This window comes from Myxine glutinosa, chromosome 1 (assembly GCF_964187855.1).
Source record: "Myxine glutinosa chromosome 1, kmMyxGlut1.1, whole genome shotgun sequence".
In the NCBI taxonomy this organism is placed as follows: Eukaryota; Metazoa; Chordata; class Myxini; order Myxiniformes; family Myxinidae; genus Myxine; species Myxine glutinosa.
The window spans coordinates 177614924-177637038 of record NC_136261.1 but is presented as its reverse complement, the minus strand read 5'-3'; the positions used below and the strand labels follow the sequence as shown (position 1 = coordinate 177637038).

Here is a 22115-nt window from a genome sequence, read left to right as displayed (position 1 = left end):
GGACATGATACTCCTCCACTTCCTTCTGTCCTCAGCCAACTCTCTCAACTCTCCCACCACCCCACTTTATAGATATCCCTCCTCATACAACCTTCCCATCTCCATCGAGGTCTACCCCTTTTTCTTCCCATCAACTTTAATTAATTATTAATCACAAAGGATTTTGACACAGCTCTTGCTATGGCTATGGGGAGAGCTTAATATTCAAATCTTGCTTAATACCAATACGACATTAAAACCCTTTTAATGGTGACTTGTTTTGCCTTTTTATGTAACAAGCTGTCTCTTCAAGACCATACGTACCACATTCGTTAGGCTCCTCTGACGAATCTTCTTCCTTGAACTTATTCACCTGGCTCGTATCTGCAGGAGTGGCTTCAAAACAGTCACAATCTCAGTCATGTGAGGCCAAAATACCACAAGCATATATTTCCTGATAGCAAAGATACAATCATTATACTGATGTGCACGTACTACACAATGGATTTATTTGGCTTTTCTTGTGTCTTTGGCTGCAAGGAGGATCTTGTACATATATGAGCTTATCAGATGTTTTGTTACATCAAGAAATATCAGTGTATTTTCATGTGATTTTTTTGTTTGTTTGTTCTGTATACAAAGTCAAAGTTCACGGCAGAGTTGCAACGCAGTGGATCAAGATGGAACAGCACAAAAGGAAAAATGTGCTTCTGAGGTCAGGGAGGTAACCAAGTCATTCTGTGTGATAGGCATATGATGAAGCTCTTAAACAAAAAAAAGAAAAAGAAAAAAAGAGAGTCACCAGGATGGAAGACGTCAGCTGGTGACGTACTAGTTGTGGGACTGCTCTCGCCACGTGATGCTGGCGAAACAGTGCTGCAATCAAACACCTCTGGACCTTGAGACACCTGTCAAGCAAGACAAACAGTTGTGAGGATTTCATTATTACTTTTCAAACCATTATTAGTTTTCATTATTGCAGTAGTTTTCAAAGTAACTCTCCATCTACCAGCTGAACCATCACGTGAGCATACAAGCAAACTCCCACTGGTTCAATAAATTTTCAGGTCATGTATGTGAACCCATTGTCTGGTAACTTCACCGACTAGATGGTATTCATAGAATATTTACCCTGCGCACTGCGCAGTCAACCTGGTACGAGCCAACTCTTGTTTTTGAACGTTTAAAAAAAATTTGATCCAATATGGCTGCCTGACCACTTGAATGATGACATCATAAATTTATATTCTGTAATATAATTGTTGCGTAGATCACGCTCAATAAATTTCAAACTGATCAGACTAAGTGTTGTCCCTGTCGAATTATGACGTCATAATTAAGGCATCAATGACATCATCATTAACAACACTTCTTCCCCATTCTCCATAGTAAGGGCATTTTATGAGATATTTCACAAATCTGTTAATTAAATTGTTACCAAAAAATTTCTTCACCAATATGAAGAAATTTAGATTTTACCTCCAATGGTAAAGGTGTGTAATAACATGTGTTAAAATGTTGAAGTTCAACTCCCGTGAGAAACCCAGAAAAAAAGCTGTTGAATTCGGGTACCGAAAAATTATTTTCGAGAATTTTTATTTTTTAATCGGCCCTTAAGTAACTTATGAGGGGTCAAATAAGGGTTTTTCATGATTCTGAGTTGATTGTTAACATTTATCCAAGATATTAACATTGATCCAAGATAAGACTTCAGCAGGTGAAAACCACCCAACCTTGGAATAAAACCACCGTTTAGAGGCCATTTTTCCCTGCAAAGCGGGGGTTGGCCTTTTCGGGGACCGTGGTAGTTGTTGTTTTTTGGTCCCCTTTTTGAAGCAATGTTTTACGGCCGGATGCCCTTCCTGACGCCAACCCTTTTTGCCGCCTTCAACGACAAACAGGGAATTACCAGTGAACTGGTACTCAATTAGCCGACCTCGGAAGGATGACAGGCTGAGTCAACCCCCCTGGCATTAATTCGGCGATCGACCGAGATTCGAACCCAGGATCCTAGGATCCTAAAGCCGGCACCCTAGCCGCTAGCCCAACACCAGGGATCCAACCATCCAGTATCCCAGCCATCCAGCCATCCAGTATCCCAGCCATCCAGGGACCCAACCTTGGAATGACGGGTAGATTTGCCTGCTTTATTATATTCACAGCCTTCAGCCAAATCGGAAGATCAAAGGTCACTATAGCGACCCAACGCGCCGTATGCACTCTTTCAGAGTGGTGAAGATGGTGTTGAGGTCATTAGGGTCTCCTTCAATAACTGGGAGGAACTCGATCTGTGTGCTCTGCTTTGCATCATTAGCATGGATTCTCTTCATCCAGCCATTCCAGTTGGAGTGTGGGAACTCAGGATCGTTGGCTTTGATCACCCACCCCGCTGCCCAGAGTGTGTCACCTGGAGTGAGGAGTGGCTGATCATGAGCCAGGGAGGAGGAAAGCTCAGCGAGGGGGAGAAACATGATCGCGTTCGTTCCTATCTGTTTCCTGTTCGTAAATGGAATAATCTTTACTTCAGTTCCTCTCAGGATCTTAGCTTTGTCGAGTGCCTTCAACTTCACCCGGGGGAAAGCTGCTGTTGTCTGTGGATCTGGCAAAGGTGGTGCCGGAGAGGTGACTTCGATCCAACCCATTGAGTGAAAGGGAGTGTTTCCGTGAATAGAGACAATGTTTAAATCTATATTGTCTCCAACAAACTGAGTGACTGCATTGTTTGTTTCCCCAACCTCCATAAAGACCACCTGATCATTACTTGACAATTCACTTTCACTGGCTGGCACTTTGGCTGTCATCACTGATTGATCCTCAAGCGCAGCATCAACCGCAACCTCATCATTGATCTGTTCATCGGTTTCCTCCACAATGGTGTCAAGAGTGCCAGGAGTATCTGGAACATCATCTCCACTCCTACTATTAAGGAAGCAGTATTTGTAGTTTTGTGTCTCCGTGTAAGACTCAGTGTATCCCAGCCGGTGGAACTTGTTGAGCATCCATTTTGACCCAAATCTATGATCAAGTTGTATGGCAAGCCCCATTTGGTGTGGCAATACTCCAGACCGAGGTCGACAGGCCTTAATAAAATTCTGCCCCCAAACGGCAACTCTTTCGTCTGTCTTGACAATCGGTCTCAAGAACATCTGAAGGCTTGCAGGAACAAGTGTCAGCTGACTATCGATGTCAGTCATACTGTGTGTGGTGGGGTATGACTTTGGACCTAAATCAATCAAGGCAATATCATTGGATATGAACTTGAGTGCCGTCTTTATGATCTGAGTCTTCTCATCTCCATGGTCAAGATTAGCATGATGCACTCGCAGAATATTGTCGGTGCCATCTTTGAGACAGAGTACATCTGCCCTTCTTTCCTGTGTTGTGAAATACAAGGTGTCTTCGTATTTCTCTAGAAGTTTTATCTTTAGCCAATGCTTTGAATAAGAAAGGCTCTTCTCTGGTGACTGATCAAACTCCTGCAGCTTTTCATGGACTTGGTCCATGTTCATTACCCCATGCTCTAATTCTGAGTCTAATCATTCGCAGAATTCAATAAAAACTGCCTCTCGCTCCTCATCAATACTCCTCTGTCCTCTCTTCCTTTTTCCTTCCTCATCAGTCTTGGACAAACTGTCACCTTTCGCAAACATAAGTTTGCATCGCAAATGGTACAGTGTTTCTTCTGCTACCAAGTCGTCGATCCCTTCCAGGCGTCCAGTGACTTCAGTGCCCCAGTCATCCCCGCGACTCCGTGCTGTCTTCAGCAAGCTTGCCTTCAGTGTATCTGCAGTCAAATTATCTGGCACTCTGTATTTCTTTCTAGCTTGTGCTGGATTATTTTTGTAGAGCTGGGCTGGTTGGTTGCAAAGAATGCATACATCCTTATACAGGAGGTCAACTGACTGTGATCTTCTAGAACTGCAGCCAGTTGATGAATTGAACTCACAAGTAGTGCGTCTTCTCTTCAACTTTGATGACTCTTTCTCTGCCTTTGATGCTTGAGCTGACTTCTTGGTGGTTGCAACAAAGTTGTTGTACAGATCATTTTTACACTTCTGGTGGTACCTCAGTTTTCCTTCCTTTTGAGCCTCCTTCATACGTTCCACAACAGTAACATTTTCGACAGTTTCTGCTTGTTTCAATAAAGTTGAGTATCCCTTTGGAGTTGCCTGTATGAGCCTTTCAGCTGGTGTATCCGAGCGTGCACAGATGAAGCAATTGAGCACAGGTGGAGTAACGTCTTCATCCATATTGCTAGACTCCATGTCCTGCAAAGTAGAAAATGAGATATATTTAGAAATTATTTTTCCACAAAGGAGTGTCTGTGGTGAAATATAAATGTTAACAATCAACTCAGAATCATGAAAAACCCTTGTTTGACCCCTCATAAGTTACTTAAGGGCCGATTAAAAAAAATAAAAATTCTCGAAAATAATTTTTCGGTACCCGAATTCAACAGCTTTTTTTCTGGGTTTCCCACGGGAGTTGACCTTCAACATTTTAACACATGTTATTACACACCTTTACAAACATATTGGTGAAGAAATTTTTTGGTAACAATTTAGTTAACAGATTTTCATATGTTTCCCTTACTACCAGGGATATGCTGCATGTGTGACAAGTGTTATGATTTATGGGAGCGAGACATGGGTAATGAACGTAGAGCAGCAACGAAGGTTGGAAAGGGTGGAAATGCGAATGGTTCGACGGATGTGCGGAGTATCGTTGAGAGAGAGGAAGACAAATGATGAATTGCGAAAGATGATGGGAATAGAGCCTGTGATTGATGCTGTGAAGAGGAACAGGTTGAGATGGTTTGGTCATGTGGTGAGGAAGGATGAACGTGACTGGTTGAGAAGAGTGATGGAAATGAATGTAGAAGGAAGTAGAGGACGGGGAAGACCGAGAAAGACTTGGCTAAAGATGGTGGAAGAAGAAATGCGGGCAAGGGGGTTATCAAGGGCAGATGCAGAAAATAGGGCAAAATGGAGAAGATTGTCATGGGGCCTGCAAGGCTAACCCCCACTCTCGCAGGGAAAATGGCCTTAAAATGCCTGTTGTTTGTTGTATTCCCCATGCAGAGTTCTTTACAATGAACCACATTTTTTTCTTTTTTTCCATGGAGCGGTTTCAGAGATATAGAGGTGCAACGTTTTTCAGTTTTCCCAAGATGGCTCCTTACCACATGACCTATGGCGTCATTATTATTACTAGGGCATGCCCGTACTATATATATATATCTAAAATTATATCCCCCCCCTCTATTTACATGAAATGGTTTGGTCCATTCGCAAAGCCAAAGCGAACGGCTTGCGAGTACGGTGACAATCCCCCCCCTCTATTTACATGAAATGGTTTGGTCCAAAGCGAACGGCTTGCGAGTACGGTGACAACCCCCCCCCCCCTCTATTTACATGAAATGGTTTGGTCCAAAGCGAACGGCTTGCGGAGTTTGGTAAAGAAATCGCCATAGCTCGGTAACTACTTCTCCGATTAATATGAAACCTTGAAAAGGCACATCCTCGGGTCCCCAGCAATATACCTGGCAAGTTTAAAGTATATCGGACCCGTGGTTGTCGAGAAACAGCGGTCACAGACAAACACACAGACAAACACACACACACACAGAGATTACTGGAATTATAGATAGATTAAAATATCCTACAGGAGGAGGCGGTCAATTTTGTGTCCATCCGGACCAACAGTTACGGGGAATTTTTTTTTCCATACTGATCTGATCAAGCGTTGTACTTGTCAAATTATGATGTCATAATGAAGGCACCGATTACATAATCATTAACATATCTTATTTCCCATGGGGAGTACTTGACAATGAGCCATTTTCAATTTTATCCATCGAGTGGTTTCGGAGATATGGAGGTGTAACGTTTTTCCAAGATGGCGTCTGTACCATGTGACCGATGACATCATAATTATCACTAAAATCCTACAGGCAGAGGCGCTTCTATGGTAAAATTTCGTGCCAATTGGCCCAACGTTTGCCAGGAAAATGAATTTTTAAAATGCAGACACACACCTATGCCACACGTACGTACGCCAGACGTACGTAACCGATTGCGTAACCCTGCTTTTCGCTTCACGAGTGCAGGATAATAATTGCTGCCTGTCATGTTCTGTCAGTTTGCTGGCACCACTTGCCAATCGATTTCAACCCCAATTGAACTCACCGTCACATTAAGGTAAAGGCCATTTGGCCTATCGTGCCTATTAAACTGTCGGGTCAAATTGGTGCTCGTGTCTGGCAAGGCCTCAGCTACATATAACATTGAGGCTTCAGGCCCAAAATCTAACATGCAATCTCTCTTTTTATCCTGGGTGTCCTCCTCTCATTCTTTTATATAAATGAATAGGATTTGAAATAACTAAATTGATATATGTGGGGAAATTACACGCCCCGACCAGGAATCAAACCCAGGTATCTCATGCTTTCCTTCGATTATACTTCTCAAAAAGCACCGATTGTGGTTTTTTTTTGTTACATGGAAAAATGATGATGTCATTCTACCTGTTATCACTTCCTTCTACTTTCATTTGTGTTTTTAATAACCCTTTGTTCCGTCTTGGTCACAATGTTTGTCTTCATTTGACAGAATTGGGGATCCACTGGATATGAATCCGGTCTATCCATCATGCACCCAATCCCACACACCATCAACTCTTCATCTCCCCATCACTGTGGTACACCAATATTCAAGGTGTCCATTCTACCTTTCCCAATCTCTCTCTTCAGGTTACTCTCTGTTCCACTTTGACAGGCCCTTCCCCTCCCCACCTCCAGAGGTGGTGTTGCCATCGATGCCAAAACATCTGTTCCTCAATGCCATTGCTGACACTAACTCCTCCAAACTGTCCTCCGACATAGAAATACCTCTCCACAACCACCTCTTGTTTGTCTACATGGTACACCGTCCGCATAATGAGGATGACTCTATATACCTCTATTTCATCTGCCGTGAATTCAACTGTGACCATGTCAAGTGGCTCGGTGTGACCTCTGTAGCAACCAGACATGATATTGCATGTTTCTGCAACCTAAGAGTCTGACCTAATTTGTGAGTCTGTCCTGCTGCGACTTTCCAACTCGGATTTCTGCAAGTGGTACATCCTCCCTCCTCGATATACAGTCGTAAGACTAACTTTCCATACGATCTCTCCCGTTCCTCTTCTGCTCCATTTTGGCTCTTCTGACCACGTTCTTGTCAAAGCCCATGTCTCTCTGGCACAACATCGATGATGCATGATATAGCCGTTCGTACAGGCCTATTGGTGGGGATTGCAATCTGCCCTATAACAAAAGAATGAGGTGACCATCTCCATAGCACCTGGTAATGATTTAACCTGGGAATACTTTCACAAATGCCTACTTCCTGTGGAGAGGAGGTTGCGGTCAAGCAGCTACCTTTCTCAAGATGGAAAGCTAACCCAACTGACGGGAACTTTAGTTAATGCCGTAAGGCTCAGGTGTGTGTCCATCCTGCAGCAAGCCAGAAAACTCGACATATTGAGGCTGAACTCTACAACTAGTCGCCTTTCTCCAAGCCATGGTGACACCTTGTGAAGTCCATTTTTGGTGTACGCTCCCACTCCATCTCCTCCCTCACCTCAAATGGCACTACTGCAGATGCTGCCAGAGATAAAGCAAAATCTTTAAACTCTTTGCCTCCAAATCTCATATACCCAACCCATCCCATTCTCACTTAAGAAGGTAGAGAAAGTTCTGTCCAGCCTTGATCCTGCTTCGGAGACTGGTCCAGATTGCATCAACCTTACTATGCCATTCGTGCTTCCCCTTTGTCTGTCCTGTTCAGCCTGTCCTTTGGTCACCTCCCAACGACCTGGAAATCAGCAAACATCACTCCCATCCATAAGAAGGGTGCAAAAAGAGATCATATCAACCCAGACCAATGAGCTTAATCATCCAATTACAAGCAAAGTCATGGAATCCATAATTGCTGTTGATATCAAGTCTTTCCTGTACACATACAACCCGATCTGTGGCCATGAGTTTGGATTCCATATACTCGCTCAACTCCGTTGTTCTCTCAGCAATGGTCGGAGGCTCTTGATCTCAATCAAGAGGTCAGGACAATCTCCTTGGACATAGCTCGGGCATCCGACAGTCTAGCGTCCCAGGCTCTCTGCTTGGGCATACAAAGTCCCTTTCATTCTTTGATCTCTGACTTCCTCCACTCGCACTATAAACGTGTTGCCATCATTGGAACCCTCTCCTCCCTTCCCTCAGTCGAGGCTGGAGATGCCCAAGGCATTGTCTTGGGCCCAGTCTTGCTCCTCATCTGCGTAATCAACCTCTGATGCTCTGGAATCCCTTGCTGTTTTCTGAGGGCGTGGCTGTGCCGCTGATGCAGTGCCCCCTGTCGGTAAGGGCAGGAATTTTGCCATGGTGCCGGCGATAGCTCGCCTACTTTGTAACGGCCACACACCGATGAATCACCTTGCCTGTGAAACGCTGGAAAGACAATTTATAGTTGGGTCGGGATTCCAACCCAGGCTAGACAGCTTACACTGCAACAGGTGTGCATGCCTCTAGTCTAGGCCATCCTATAGGCCCGTTTATCGTTAATTGCATGTATTACCAAAGAAAAGGTAACCCACCAACTAAAGCATCCTCAAGTTCCTCCATGTGTGCGTACATAATAAATAGACAGCCCCCATAGGGAACTCTTTTCATCGCCTCATAGTAATAGTTACCTACCCGGGAATGACAGCGTCCGCTGTAGCTCATCTCCGTGTCGTGGATACATGGGCATTCCTGCAGGAGAGAAACACTGGATCCGTTTCACCTCTTACAACCAACCGTACCTTTGCTTTGGCAATCTAACCCCATAGTGTAACGGCAAACAAAATATACTGTACGTACTGTACATTGACAATTACAACCCATCAGCCGTGAGTTGGGCATCGCATTTCAACAACATTTTTCAACTCCCACTGCATTTCCCATCATTGATCTCGGCATGACCCCCGACCACCCCCTTCTTATAGCCCCCTCCTCTTCTTCTTCTCTCAGTGCGGCTCCCACCGGCAAGCGGCAGCGCGACGCCAGAGTCTCCTCGACCTTGTCGTACAAAGGCCACGAAGGCGCTCGTGGTCCGGCGCTCTCCCGACCCTTCCTCACAAAGCGGTACCGGTCGAGCAAGTTCTTCCAGCGGTTCATGATGGCGTCCGTGGAGTACGCCACCCCGCGGCTCGCCATCTGCACGCGCACCGACTCGAAGATGCTCCGCTTGCGCTCTCGCCGCGCGTCCAGCCGCCTCAGCACCCGGAGGTCCCGCATAGCGTCCAGCAGCAGCACCGTGTCCTCATGGAGCCAGTCGGTCCGGGGTCGTCGTTTGCGCAGCTCCTGGGCTCCCGAGACGGCGCCTACCGCTCGTATTCGATGCGGCTCCATGCTCCGATTCCTATATGATTAGCTGCGTGATGGCGTCATGGGTCGCAATTACATGCCGGTCACAATTACACGGCGCGATTACGTCACTCAAACCTGTTTGCAATACGGACAATGCGTTTCGCTCCATTGTTCATGGCGATCTATTGTATTAGGGGTGTCACATTGACAGGATGACGCAATCAAACAAAGCACGTTTATTGGGCCTTTGCAACCAAAATATGGACCTTAAAACATTAAAAACAAATCAAGTGCAAATCAGGCAAATGGCCGAAGTCAGGTAAACGTGCACATAACTTAAAACTTACCGCAGTTAAAGCCAAATTGCACAACCATCAGCAGAATGTGCTGATTATTATAGAAACTTTCACTGCAGATAAAACCTGCACAAACTACACACGTTCATGAGCAATAGCACATACGAGCAATCTATTTATTACGTACACTTGTCAAATGAGAAGAATATGAAAGAGATAGAGAAGTGAAAATATCAGAAGTGTAGAAGTAAAGGTTAAGAGGGACGGGAATAACGGGAGGCAGGAGTAAAGGTCAGGAGGAGGTGGCAGTAAAGGTCAGGCAGAGGTGGGAGTAAAGGTCAGGCAGAGGTGGGAGTAAAGGTCAGGCAGAGGTGGGAGTAAAGGTCAGGAGGAGGTGGGAGTAAAGGGTGGGAGGGGTTGGGAGTAAAGGGCGGGAGGGGGTGGGAGTAAAGGGCGGGAGGGGGTGGGAGTAAAGGGCGGGAGGGGGTGGGAGTAAAGGGCGGGAGGGGGTGGGAGTAAAGGGCGGGAGGGGGTGGGAGTAAAGGGCGGGAGGGGGTGGGAGGGGTGGGAGTAAAGGGTGGGAGGGGGTGGGAGTAAAGGGCGGGAGTGGGTGGGAGTAAAGGGCGGGAGTGGGTGGGAGTAAAGGGCGGGAGTGGGTGGGAGTACCGGGATGGAGGAAGCAGGAGTAACGGGAGGGAGGGGATGGTGTGGGAGTAATGGGATGGAGAGGACGGAAGTAACAGCAATGAGGGGGCAGGAGTGGCAGAAGTTAAGGTCAATGGGGAGAAGGGGGCACCAGGGTGCAAAGGTAAATGAAGGTCGTGGAGAGATAAGAGTAAAGGGAGTGAGAGAAGGGGGCACGTATAGATAAGACGTGATCGGGGAGGGAGTGGTGTGAGGAGGTTTAGAGATGGCGCCATATTTGTTTACACAATAAATAGAAAGCCCCTCAACCCAAAAATTATCACAGTCTGACAAGCAGCATCTACATTCACAACAAGATACAACAACACAATATAAAGCAGGGATTTTTCATTAACTTGGTCATGAACAAAAGTGCCGTGTCGGTAATAATTTTAAACGCGAGCTGGAAAAACTGCACAGGGCCTAAATAACCCGCTTTAGGCCAGAGGCCAAGCCTGGACGTTTCCTAGGCTGTCGGTCGCTGGTTGTTTTCGTTGTGGAAGACAAAGGTGATGTCGGAGAGAGCCTGTTTTATAAAAGGATCTGGTAGGACATCGAGGCTGGCAGCACACACGTGCTGCCAAGACAACAACTCTGACATGGAAAGTTCCACCACAGGCTTCTTCTTATGTAATCCTCGTCTGACTTGACAAGCCTGGGCCGACTGCTGATCTGTGTCTTTGGCTGCTGCAGATGCACAGAGTTTACATCATTCCATCAGTATCCGACGTGAGATGATTAAAATGATTAAACAAAGAAAAATTCTGAAATATAAAAGAATACCGATATATGTACTTGTGAATGTTCCACGATATACAATTAGCAGAGTTGTATCATTTGGTTAACAGACCAAAGGGACCGCCCTCCCTGAGGTCCGGGCTTTGCAAGAGCGACAAATTTATTCAGACCCTTTAATTACAGAAACATCTCAGGGACATTTCAAGAAAGATGAGCAAGTAATCCAAGTGTATTAATGGTTACAATTCGAAACAACAGTGATGAAACAACATTGAGTTGCAACGTTAGTCTCACTAAACGGTGCCAGTAAAGCCACAGCCGCAACATTCAAGTTCGAGATCATGAGTCATGTTTTCAAGAAAGTTCAAAACTTCTTCATGCTGTAACCAAGGCTCACATCTTCAACAGCATCTGGAGAAGCTTCAGGCAGACATTATTACGTGATCCATACAGTCGTGGCCAAAAATATTGGCACCCTTGCACTTTTTTCAAATAACTCACAATTTTCTCGAAAAATAAGTTGAAATTGACAAAAGTATTTGGTCTCCACAATTCTTTATTTCACTGTTAATATTACAGAATGTTTGTTTTTGATTCAGAACTTAATATATCCTTTTAAATCATTAAATAAAAAGAAATGGCATTGACAAAATTATTGACACCCCAGATTTAATATTTGGTAGCACAGCCTTTGGACAAAATAACTAGTCAAGCGCTTCCTATAGCCATGAATGAGCTTCCTCCACCTCTTTACTGGCAGTTTGGCTTCCTATAGCCATGAATGAGCTTCCGACACCTCTCTATTGGCAGTGTGGCTTCCTATAGCCATGAATGAGCTTCCTATAGCCATGAATGAGCTTCCTATAGCCATAAATGAGCTTCCTATAGCCATGAATTAGTTTCGGACACCTCTATATTGGCAGTGTGGCTTCCTATAGCCATGAATTAGCTTCCGACACCTCTCTATTGGCAGTTTCGCTTCCCATAGCCATGAATTAGCTTCGGACACCTCTCTATTGGCATTTTGGCTTCCGATAGACATGAATTAGCTTCCGACACCTCTCTATTGGCAGTGTGACTTCCTATAGCCATGAATTAGCTTCGGACACCTCTCTATTGGCAGTTTCGCTTCCCATAGCCATGAATTAGCTTCGGACACCTCTCTATTGGCATTTTGGCTTCCTATAGCCATGAATGAGCTTCCGACACCTCTCTATTGGCAGTATGGCTTCCTATAGCCATGAATGAGCTTCCTATAGCCATGAATGAGCTTCCTATAGCCATAAATGAGCTTCCTATAGCCATGAATTAGTTTCGGACACCTCTCTATTGGCACTTTGGCTTCCGATAGCCATGATTTAGCTTCGGACACCTCTATATTGGCAGTGTGGCTTCCTATAGTCATGAATTAGCTTCCGACACCTCTCTATTGGCAGTTTCGCTTCCCATAGCCATGAATTAGCTTCGGACACCTCTCTATTGGCATTTTGGCATACGATAGACATGAATTAGCTTCCGACACCTCTCTATTGGCAGTGTGGCTTCCTATAGCCATGAATTAGCTTCGGACACCTCTCTATTGGCATTTTCGCTTCTGATAGACATGAATTAGCTTCCGACACCTCTCTATTGGCAGTGTGGCTTCCTACAGCCATGAATTAGCTTCCGACACCTCTCTATTGGCAGTGTGGCTTCCCATAGCCATTAATTAGCTTCCGACACCTCTCTATTGGCAGTTTGGCTTCCTATAGCCATGAATGAGATTCCTACACCTCTCTATTGGCAGTGTGGCTTCCCATAGCCATTAATTAGCTTCCGACACCTCTCGACTGGCAGGTTCGCTTCCGATAGCCATGAATGAGCTTCCTACACATCTCTACTGGCAGTTTCGCTTCCTATAGCCATGAATGAGCTTCCTACACCTCTCTGCTGGCAGTTTCGCTTCTTATAGGTATGAATGAGCTTCCTACACCTCTCTATTGGCAGGTTCGCTTCCCATAGCCATGAATGAGCTTCCTACACCTCTGCTGGCAGTTTCACTTCCTATAGCCATGAATGAGCTTCCTACACCTCTCTGCTGGCAGTTTCGCTTCCTATAGCTATGAATGAGCTTCCTACAACTCTCTATTGGCAGGTTCGCTTCCCATAGCCATGAATGAGCTTCCTACACCTCTCTACTGGCAGATTGGCTTCCTCTAGCCATGAATTAGCTTCCTACACCTCTCTTCTGGCCGTTTGGCTTCCTATAGCCATGAATGAGCTTCCGACACCTCTCTACTGGCAGTTTCGCTTCCTTTAGCCATGAATTAGCTTCCGACACCTCTCTCCTGGCAGTTTCGCTTCCTTTAGCAATGAATGAGCTTCCTGCACCTCTCTACTGGCCGTTTGGCTTCCTTTAGCCATGAATGAGCTTCCTGCACCTCTCTACTGGCAGTTTCGCTTCCTTTAGCCATGAATGAGCTTCCTGCACCTCTCTACTGGCAGTTTCGTTTCCTATCGCCATGAATGAGCTTCCTACACATCTCTACTGGCAGTTTCGCTTCCTCGAGCCATGAATGAGCTTCCTTCACCTCTCTACTGGCAGTTTCGCTTCCTTTAGCCATGAATTAGCTTCCGACACCTCTCTCCTGGCAGTTTTGCTTCCTTTAGCCATGAATGAGCTTCCTGCACCTCTCTACTGGCCGTTTGGCTTCCTTTAGCCATGAGTGAGCTTCCTGCACCTCTCTACTGGCAGTTTCGTTCCTTTAGCCATGAATGAGCTTCCTGCACCTCTCTACTGGCAGTTTCGTTTCCTATCGCCATGAATGAGCTTCCTACACATCTCTACTGGCAGTTTCGCTTCCTCGAGCCATGAATGAGCTTCCTTCACCTCGCTACTGGCAGTTTCGCTTCCTTTAGCCATGAATTAGCTTCCGACACCTCTCTCCTGGCAGTTTCGCTTCCTTTAGCCATGAATGAGCTTCCTGCACCTCTCTACTGGCCGTTTGGCTTCCTATAGCCATGAATGCGTTTCATACACCTCTCTCCTGGCAGTTTCGCTTCCTTTAGCCATGAATGAGCTTCCTGCACCTCTCTACTGGAAGTTTGGCTTCCTTTCGCCATAAATGAGCTTCCTCCACCTCTCTATTGGCAGTTTGGCTTCCTCTAGCCATGAATTAGCTTCCGACACCTCTCCATTGGCAGTTTGGCTTCCTGTAGCCATGAATGAGCTTCCTCCACCTCTCTACAGGCAGTTTCGCTTCCTATAGCCATGAATGAGCTTCCGACACCTCTCTACTGGCAGTTTCGCTTCCTATAGCCGTGAATGAGCTTCCTGCACCTCTCTGTTGGCAGTTTGGCTTCCTACAGCTATTAACGAGCTTCCTACGCCTCTCCATTGGCAGTTTCGCTTCCTTTAGCCATGAATTAGCTTCCGACACCTCTCCATTAGCAGTTTGGCTTCCTGTAGCCATGAATTAGCTTCCAACACCTCTCTTTTGTCAGTTTGGCTTCCTATAGCCATGAATTAGCTTCCGACACCTCTCTATTGGCAGTTTGGCTTCCTATAGCCATGAATTAGCTTCCTACACCTCTCTACTGGCAGTTTCGCTTCCTACACCTCTCTACTGTCAGTTTGGCTTCCTCTCGCCATGAATGAGCTTCCTACACCTGTCTATTGGAAGTTTCGCTTCCTGTAGCCATGAATTAGCTTCCAACACCTTTCTTTTGGCAGTTTGGCTTCCTATAGCCATGAATTAGCTTCCGACATCTCTCTACTGGCCGTTTGGCTTCCGATAGCCATGAAGTAGCTTCCTACACCTCTCCACTGGCATTTTCGCTTCCTCGAGCCATGAATGAGCTTCCTACACCTCTCTACTGGCACTTTGGCTTCCTATAACCATGAATTAGCTCCGACACCTTTCTATTGGCAGGTTCGCTTCCTATAGCCATGAATGAGCTTCCTACACCTCTCTATTGGCAGTTTGGCTTCCTATAGCCATGCATGAGCTTCCTACACCTCTCTATTAGCAGTTTGGCTTCCGATAGCCATGAATGAGCTTCTACACCTCTCTATTGGCAGTTTGACTTCCTATAGCCATGCATGAGCTTCCTACACCTCTCTATTAGCAGTTTGGCTTCCTATAGTCATGAATGAAGTTCCTACACATCTCTACTGGCCGTTTCGCTTCCTATAGCCATGAATGAGCTTCCTACACACCTCAACTGGTAGTTTCGCTTCCTATAGCCATGAAGTAGCTTCCTACACCTCTCTGCTGGCAGTTTCGCTTCATATAGCTATGAATGAGCTTCCTACACATCTCTACTGGCAGTTTCGCTTCCTCGAGCCATGAATGAGCTTCCTACACCCTTGTCTATTGGAAGTTTCGCTTCCTATAGCCATGAATGAGCTTCCTTCACCTCTCTACTGCCAGTTTCGCTTCCTTTAGCCATGAATTATCTTCCGACACCTCTCTCCTGGCAGTTTCGCTTCCTTTAGCCATGAATGAGCTTCCTGCACCTCTCTACTGGCCGTTTGGCTTCCTATAGCCATGAATGTGTTTCCTACACCTCTCTCCTGGCAGTTTCGCTTCCTTTAGCCATGAATGAGCTTACTGCACCTCTCTACTGGCAGTTTGGTTTCCTATCGCCATGAATGAGCTTCCTACACCTCTCTATTGGCAGTTTGGCTTCCTCTAGCCATGAATTAGCTTCCGACACCTCTCCATTGGCAGTTTGGCTTCCCGTAGCCATGAATGAGCTTCCTCCACCTCTCTACAGGCAGTTTCGCTTCCTATAGCCATGAATGAGCTTCCGACACCTCTCTACTGGCAGTTTCGCATCCTTTAGCCATGAATGAGCTTCCGACACCTCTCTACTGGCAGTTTCGCTTCCTATAGCCATGAATGAGCTTCCTGCTCCTCTCTGTTGGCAGTTTGGCTTCCTACAGCTATTAACGAGCTTCCTACACCTCTCCATTGGCAGTTTCGCTTTCTATAGCCATGAATTAGCTTCCGACACCTCTCCATTAGCAGTTTGGCTTCCTGTAGCCATGAATTAGCTTCCAACACCTCTCTTTTGTCAGTTTGGCTTCCTATAGCCATGAATTAGCTTCCGACACCTCTCTATTGGCAGTTTGGCTTCCTATAGCCATGAATTAGCTTCCTACACCTCTCTACTGGCAGTTTCGCTTCCTATAGCCATGAATTAGCTTCCTACACCTCTCTACTGTCAGTTTGGCTTCCTCTCGCCATGAAAGAGCTTCCTACACCTGTCTATTGGAAGTTTCGCTTCCTGTAGCCATGAATTAGCTTCCAACACCTTTCTTTTGGCAGTTTGGCTTCCTATAGCCATGAATTAGCTTCCGACATCTCTCTACTGGCAGTTTGGCTTCCGATAGCCATGAAGTAGCTTCCTACACCTCTCCACTGGCAGTTTCGCTTCCTCGAGCCATGAATGAGCTTCCTACACCTCTCTACTGGCACTTTGGCTTCCTATAACCATGAATTAGCTCCGACACCTTTCTATTGGCAGGTTCGCTTCCTATAGCCATGAATGAGCTTCCTACACCTCTCTATTGGCAGTTTGGCTTCCTATAGCCATGCATGAGCTTCCTACACCTCTCTATTAGCAGTTTGGCTTCCGATAGCCATGAATGAGCTTCTACACCTCTCTATTGGCAGTTTGACTTCCTATAGCCATGCATGAGCTTCCTACACCTCGCTATTAGCAGTTTGGCTTCCTATAGTCATGAATGAAGTTCCTACACATCTCTACTGGCAGTTTCGCTTCCTATAGCCATGAATGAGCTTCCTACACATCTCTACTGGCAGTTTCGCTTCCTCGAGCCATGAATGAGTTTCCTACACCCTTGTCTATTGGAAGTTTAGCTTCCTATAGCCATGAATGAGCTTCCTTCACCTCTCTACTGGCAGTTTCGCTTCCTTTAGCCATGAATTATCTTCCGACACCTCTCTCCTGGCAGTTTCGCTTCCTTTAGCCATGAATGAGCTTCCTGCACCTCTCTACTGGCCGTTTGGCTTCCTTTAGCCATGAATGAGTTTCCTACACCTCTCTCCTGGCAGTTTCGCTTCCTTTAGCCATGAATGAGCTTCCTGCACCTCTCTACTGGCAGTTTGGTTTCCTATCGCCATGAATGAGCTTCCTACACCTCTCTATTGGCAGTTTGGCTTCCTCTAGCCATGAATTAGCTTCCGACACCTCTCCATTGGCAATTTGGCTTCCCGTAGCCATGAATGAGCTTCCTCCACCTCTCTACAGGCAGTTTCGCTTCCTATAGCCATGAATGAGCTTCCGACACCTCTCTACTGGCAGTTTCGCATCCTTTAGCCATGAATGAGCTTCCGACACCTCTCTACTGGCAGTTTCGCTTCCTTTAGCCATGAATGAGCTTCCGACACCTCTCCATTGGAAGTTTGGCTTCCTATAGCCATGAATGAGCTTCGGACACCTCTCTATTGGCAGTTTCGCTTCCTATAGCCATGAATGAGCTTCCGACACCTCTCCATTGGAAGTTTGGCTTCCTATAGCCATGAATGAGTTTCCGACACCTCTCTATTGGCAGTTTCGCTTCCTGTAGCCATGATTGAGCTTCTGACACCTCTCTATTGGCAGTTTAGCTTCCTTAAGCCATGAATGAGCTTCCGACACCTCTCCATTGGAAGTTTGGCTTCCTATAGCCATGAATGAGCTTCCTACACCTCTCTATTGGCAGTTTCGCTTCCTATAGCCATGAATGAGCTTCCGACACCTCTCTATTGGCAGTTTCGCTTCCTATAGCCATGATTGAGCTTCCGACACCTCTCTATTGGCAGTTTCGCTTCCTTTAGCCATGAATGAGCTTCCGACACCTCTCCATTGGAAGTTTGGCTTCCTATAGCCATGAATGAGCTTCGGACACCTCTCTATTGGCAGTTTCGCTTCCTATAGCCATGAATGAGCTTCCGACACCTCTCCATTGGAAGTTTGGATTCCTATAGCCATGAATGAGTTTCCGACACCTCTCTATTGGCAGTTTCGCTTCCGAAAGCCATGAATGAGCTTCCTACACCTCTCCATTGGAAGTTTGGCTTCCTATAGCCATGAATGAGTTTCCGACACATCTCTATTGGCAGTTTCGCTTCCTTTAGCCATGAATGAGCTTCCTTCACCTCTCTACTGGCAGTTTCGCTTCCTTTAGCCATGAATTAGCTTCCGACACCTCTCTCCTGGCAGTTTTGCTTCCTTTAGCCATGAATGAGCTTCCTGCACCTCTCTACTGGCCGTTTGGCTTCCTTTAGCCATGAGTGAGCTTCCTGCACCTCTCTACTGGCAGTTTCGTTCCTTTAGCCATGAATGAGCTTCCTGCACCTCTCTACTGGCAGTTTCGTTTCCTATCGCCATGAATGAGCTTCCTACACATCTCTACTGGCAGTTTCGCTTCCTCGAGCCATGAATGAGCTTCCTTCACCTCGCTACTGGCAGTTTCGCTTCCTTTAGCCATGAATTAGCTTCCGACACCTCTCTCCTGGCAGTTTCGCTTCCTTTAGCCATGAATGAGCTTCCTGCACCTCTCTACTGGCCGTTTGGCTTCCTATAGCCATGAATGCGTTTCATACACCTCTCTCCTGGCAGTTTCGCTTCCTTTAGCCATGAATGAGCTTCCTGCACCTCTCTACTGGAAGTTTGGCTTCCTTTCGCCATAAATGAGCTTCCTCCACCTCTCTATTGGCAGTTTGGCTTCCTCTAGCCATGAATTAGCTTCCGACACCTCTCCATTGGCAGTTTGGCTTCCTGTAGCCATGAATGAGCTTCCTCCACCTCTCTACAGGCAGTTTCGCTTCCTATAGCCATGAATGAGCTTCCGACACCTCTCTACTGGCAGTTTCGCTTCCTATAGCCGTGAATGAGCTTCCTGCACCTCTCTGTTGGCAGTTTGGCTTCCTACAGCTATTAACGAGCTTCCTACGCCTCTCCATTGGCAGTTTCGCTTCCTTTAGCCATGAATTAGCTTCCGACACCTCTCCATTAGCAGTTTGGCTTCCTGTAGCCATGAATTAGCTTCCAACACCTCTCTTTTGTCAGTTTGGCTTCCTATAGCCATGAATTAGCTTCCGACACCTCTCTATTGGCAGTTTGGCTTCCTATAGCCATGAATTAGCTTCCTACACCTCTCTACTGGCAGTTTCGCTTCCTACACCTCTCTACTGTCAGTTTGGCTTCCTCTCGCCATGAATGAGCTTCCTACACCTGTCTATTGGAAGTTTCGCTTCCTGTAGCCATGAATTAGCTTCCAACACCTTTCTTTTGGCAGTTTGGCTTCCTATAGCCATGAATTAGCTTCCGACATCTCTCTACTGGCCGTTTGGCTTCCGATAGCCATGAAGTAGCTTCCTACACCTCTCCACTGGCATTTTCGCTTCCTCGAGCCATGAATGAGCTTCCTACACCTCTCTACTGGCACTTTGGCTTCCTATAACCATGAATTAGCTCCGACACCTTTCTATTGGCAGGTTCGCTTCCTATAGCCATGAATGAGCTTCCTACACCTCTCTATTGGCAGTTTGGCTTCCTATAGCCATGCATGAGCTTCCTACACCTCTCTATTAGCAGTTTGGCTTCCGATAGCCATGAATGAGCTTCTACACCTCTCTATTGGCAGTTTGACTTCCTATAGCCATGCATGAGCTTCCTACACCTCTCTATTAGCAGTTTGGCTTCCTATAGTCATGAATGAAGTTCCTACACATCTCTACTGGCCGTTTCGCTTCCTATAGCCATGAATGAGCTTCCTACACACCTCAACTGGTAGTTTCGCTTCCTATAGCCATGAAGTAGCTTCCTACACCTCTCTGCTGGCAGTTTCGCTTCATATAGCTATGAATGAGCTTCCTACACATCTCTACTGGCAGTTTCGCTTCCTCGAGCCATGAATGAGCTTCCTACACCCTTGTCTATTGGAAGTTTTGCTTCCTATAGCCATGAATGAGCTTCCTTCACCTCTCTACTGCCAGTTTCGCTTCCTTTAGCCATGAATTATCTTCCGACACCTCTCTCCTGGCAGTTTCGCTTCCTTTAGCCATGAATGAGCTTCCTGCACCTCTCTACTGGCCGTTTGGCTTCCTATAGCCATGAATGTGTTTCCTACACCTCTCTCCTGGCAGTTTCGCTTCCTTTAGCCATGAATGAGCTTACTGCACCTCTCTACTGGCAGTTTGGTTTCCTATCGCCATGAATGAGCTTCCTACACCTCTCTATTGGCAGTTTGGCTTCCTCTAGCCATGAATTAGCTTCCGACACCTCTCCATTGGCAGTTTGGCTTCCCGTAGCCATGAATGAGCTTCCTCCACCTCTCTACAGGCAGTTTCGCTTCCTATAGCCATGAATGAGCTTCCGACACCTCTCTACTGGCAGTTTCGCATCCTTTAGCCATGAATGAGCTTCCGACACCTCTCTACTGGCAGTTTCGCTTCCTATAGCCATGAATGAGCTTCCTGCTCCTCTCTGTTGGCAGTTTGGCTTCCTACAGCTATTAACGAGCTTCCTACACCTCTCCATTGGCAGTTTCGCTTTCTATAGCCATGAATTAGCTTCCGACACCTCTCCATTAGCAGTTTGGCTTCCTGTAGCCATGAATTAGCTTCCAACACCTCTCTTTTGTCAGTTTGGCTTCCTATAGCCATGAATTAGCTTCCGACACCTCTCTATTGGCAGTTTGGCTTCCTATAGCCATGAATTAGCTTCCTACACCTCTCTACTGGCAGTTTCGCTTCCTATAGCCATGAATTAGCTTCCTACACCTCTCTACTGTCAGTTTGGCTTCCTCTCGCCATGAAAGAGCTTCCTACACCTGTCTATTGGAAGTTTCGCTTCCTGTAGCCATGAATTAGCTTCCAACACCTTTCTTTTGGCAGTTTGGCTTCCTATAGCCATGAATTAGCTTCCGACATCTCTCTACTGGCCGTTTGGCTTCCGATAGCCATGAAGTAGCTTCCTACACCTCTCCACTGGCAGTTTCGCTTCCTCGAGCCATGAATGAGCTTCCTACACCTCTCTACTGGCACTTTGGCTTCCTATAACCATGAATTAGCTCCGACACCTTTCTATTGGCAGGTTCGCTTCCTATAGCCATGAATGAGCTTCCTACACCTCTCTATTGGCAGTTTGGCTTCCTATAGCCATGCATGAGCTTCCTACACCTCTCTATTAGCAGTTTGGCTTCCGATAGCCATGAATGAGCTTCTACACCTCTCTATTGGCAGTTTGACTTCCTATAGCCATGCATGAGCTTCCTACACCTCGCTATTAGCAGTTTGGCTTCCTATAGTCATGAATGAAGTTCCTACACATCTCTACTGGCAGTTTCGCTTCCTATAGCCATGAATGAGCTTCCTACACATCTCTACTGGCAGTTTCGCTTCCTCGAGCCATGAATGAGTTTCCTACACCCTTGTCTATTGGAAGTTTAGCTTCCTATAGCCATGAATGAGCTTCCTTCACCTCTCTACTGGCAGTTTCGCTTCCTTTAGCCATGAATTATCTTCCGACACCTCTCTCCTGGCAGTTTCGCTTCCTTTAGCCATGAATGAGCTTCCTGCACCTCTCTACTGGCCGTTTGGCTTCCTTTAGCCATGAATGAGTTTCCTACACCTCTCTCCTGGCAGTTTCGCTTCCTTTAGCCATGAATGAGCTTCCTGCACCTCTCTACTGGCAGTTTGGTTTCCTATCGCCATGAATGAGCTTCCTACACCTCTCTATTGGCAGTTTGGCTTCCTCTAGCCATGAATTAGCTTCCGACACCTCTCCATTGGCAATTTGGCTTCCCGTAGCCATGAATGAGCTTCCTCCACCTCTCTACAGGCAGTTTCGCTTCCTATAGCCATGAATGAGCTTCCGACACCTCTCTACTGGCAGTTTCGCATCCTTTAGCCATGAATGAGCTTCCGACACCTCTCTACTGGCAGTTTCGCTTCCTTTAGCCATGAATGAGCTTCCGACACCTCTCCATTGGAAGTTTGGCTTCCTATAGCCATGAATGAGCTTCGGACACCTCT

At 46.4% G+C, this 22115-nt stretch overlaps 1 protein-coding gene across 5 annotated transcripts in view; it reads right to left on the bottom strand.

Annotated features, from left to right (window-relative positions):
• The window catches only part of RAD54B (RAD54 homolog B), a 95637-nt gene that overhangs the window by 3878 nt on the left and 69644 nt on the right, over window positions 1-22115 (bottom strand). For 3 of the 5 annotated variants that reach the window (XM_068122877.2, XM_068122863.2, XM_078780538.1), the window contains one exon: window positions 10165-11034. In XM_068122877.2, coding sequence (XP_067978978.2) covers window positions 10814-11034 — 221 coding nt within the window. In that variant the 3' untranslated portion in view covers window positions 10165-10813. Of the gene's footprint in view, window positions 1-303; window positions 376-781; window positions 888-8713; window positions 8771-10164; window positions 11035-22115 lie in introns of those variants that run through there. The other 2 variants (XM_078780535.1, XM_068122872.2) reach the window with 2 other exon arrangements.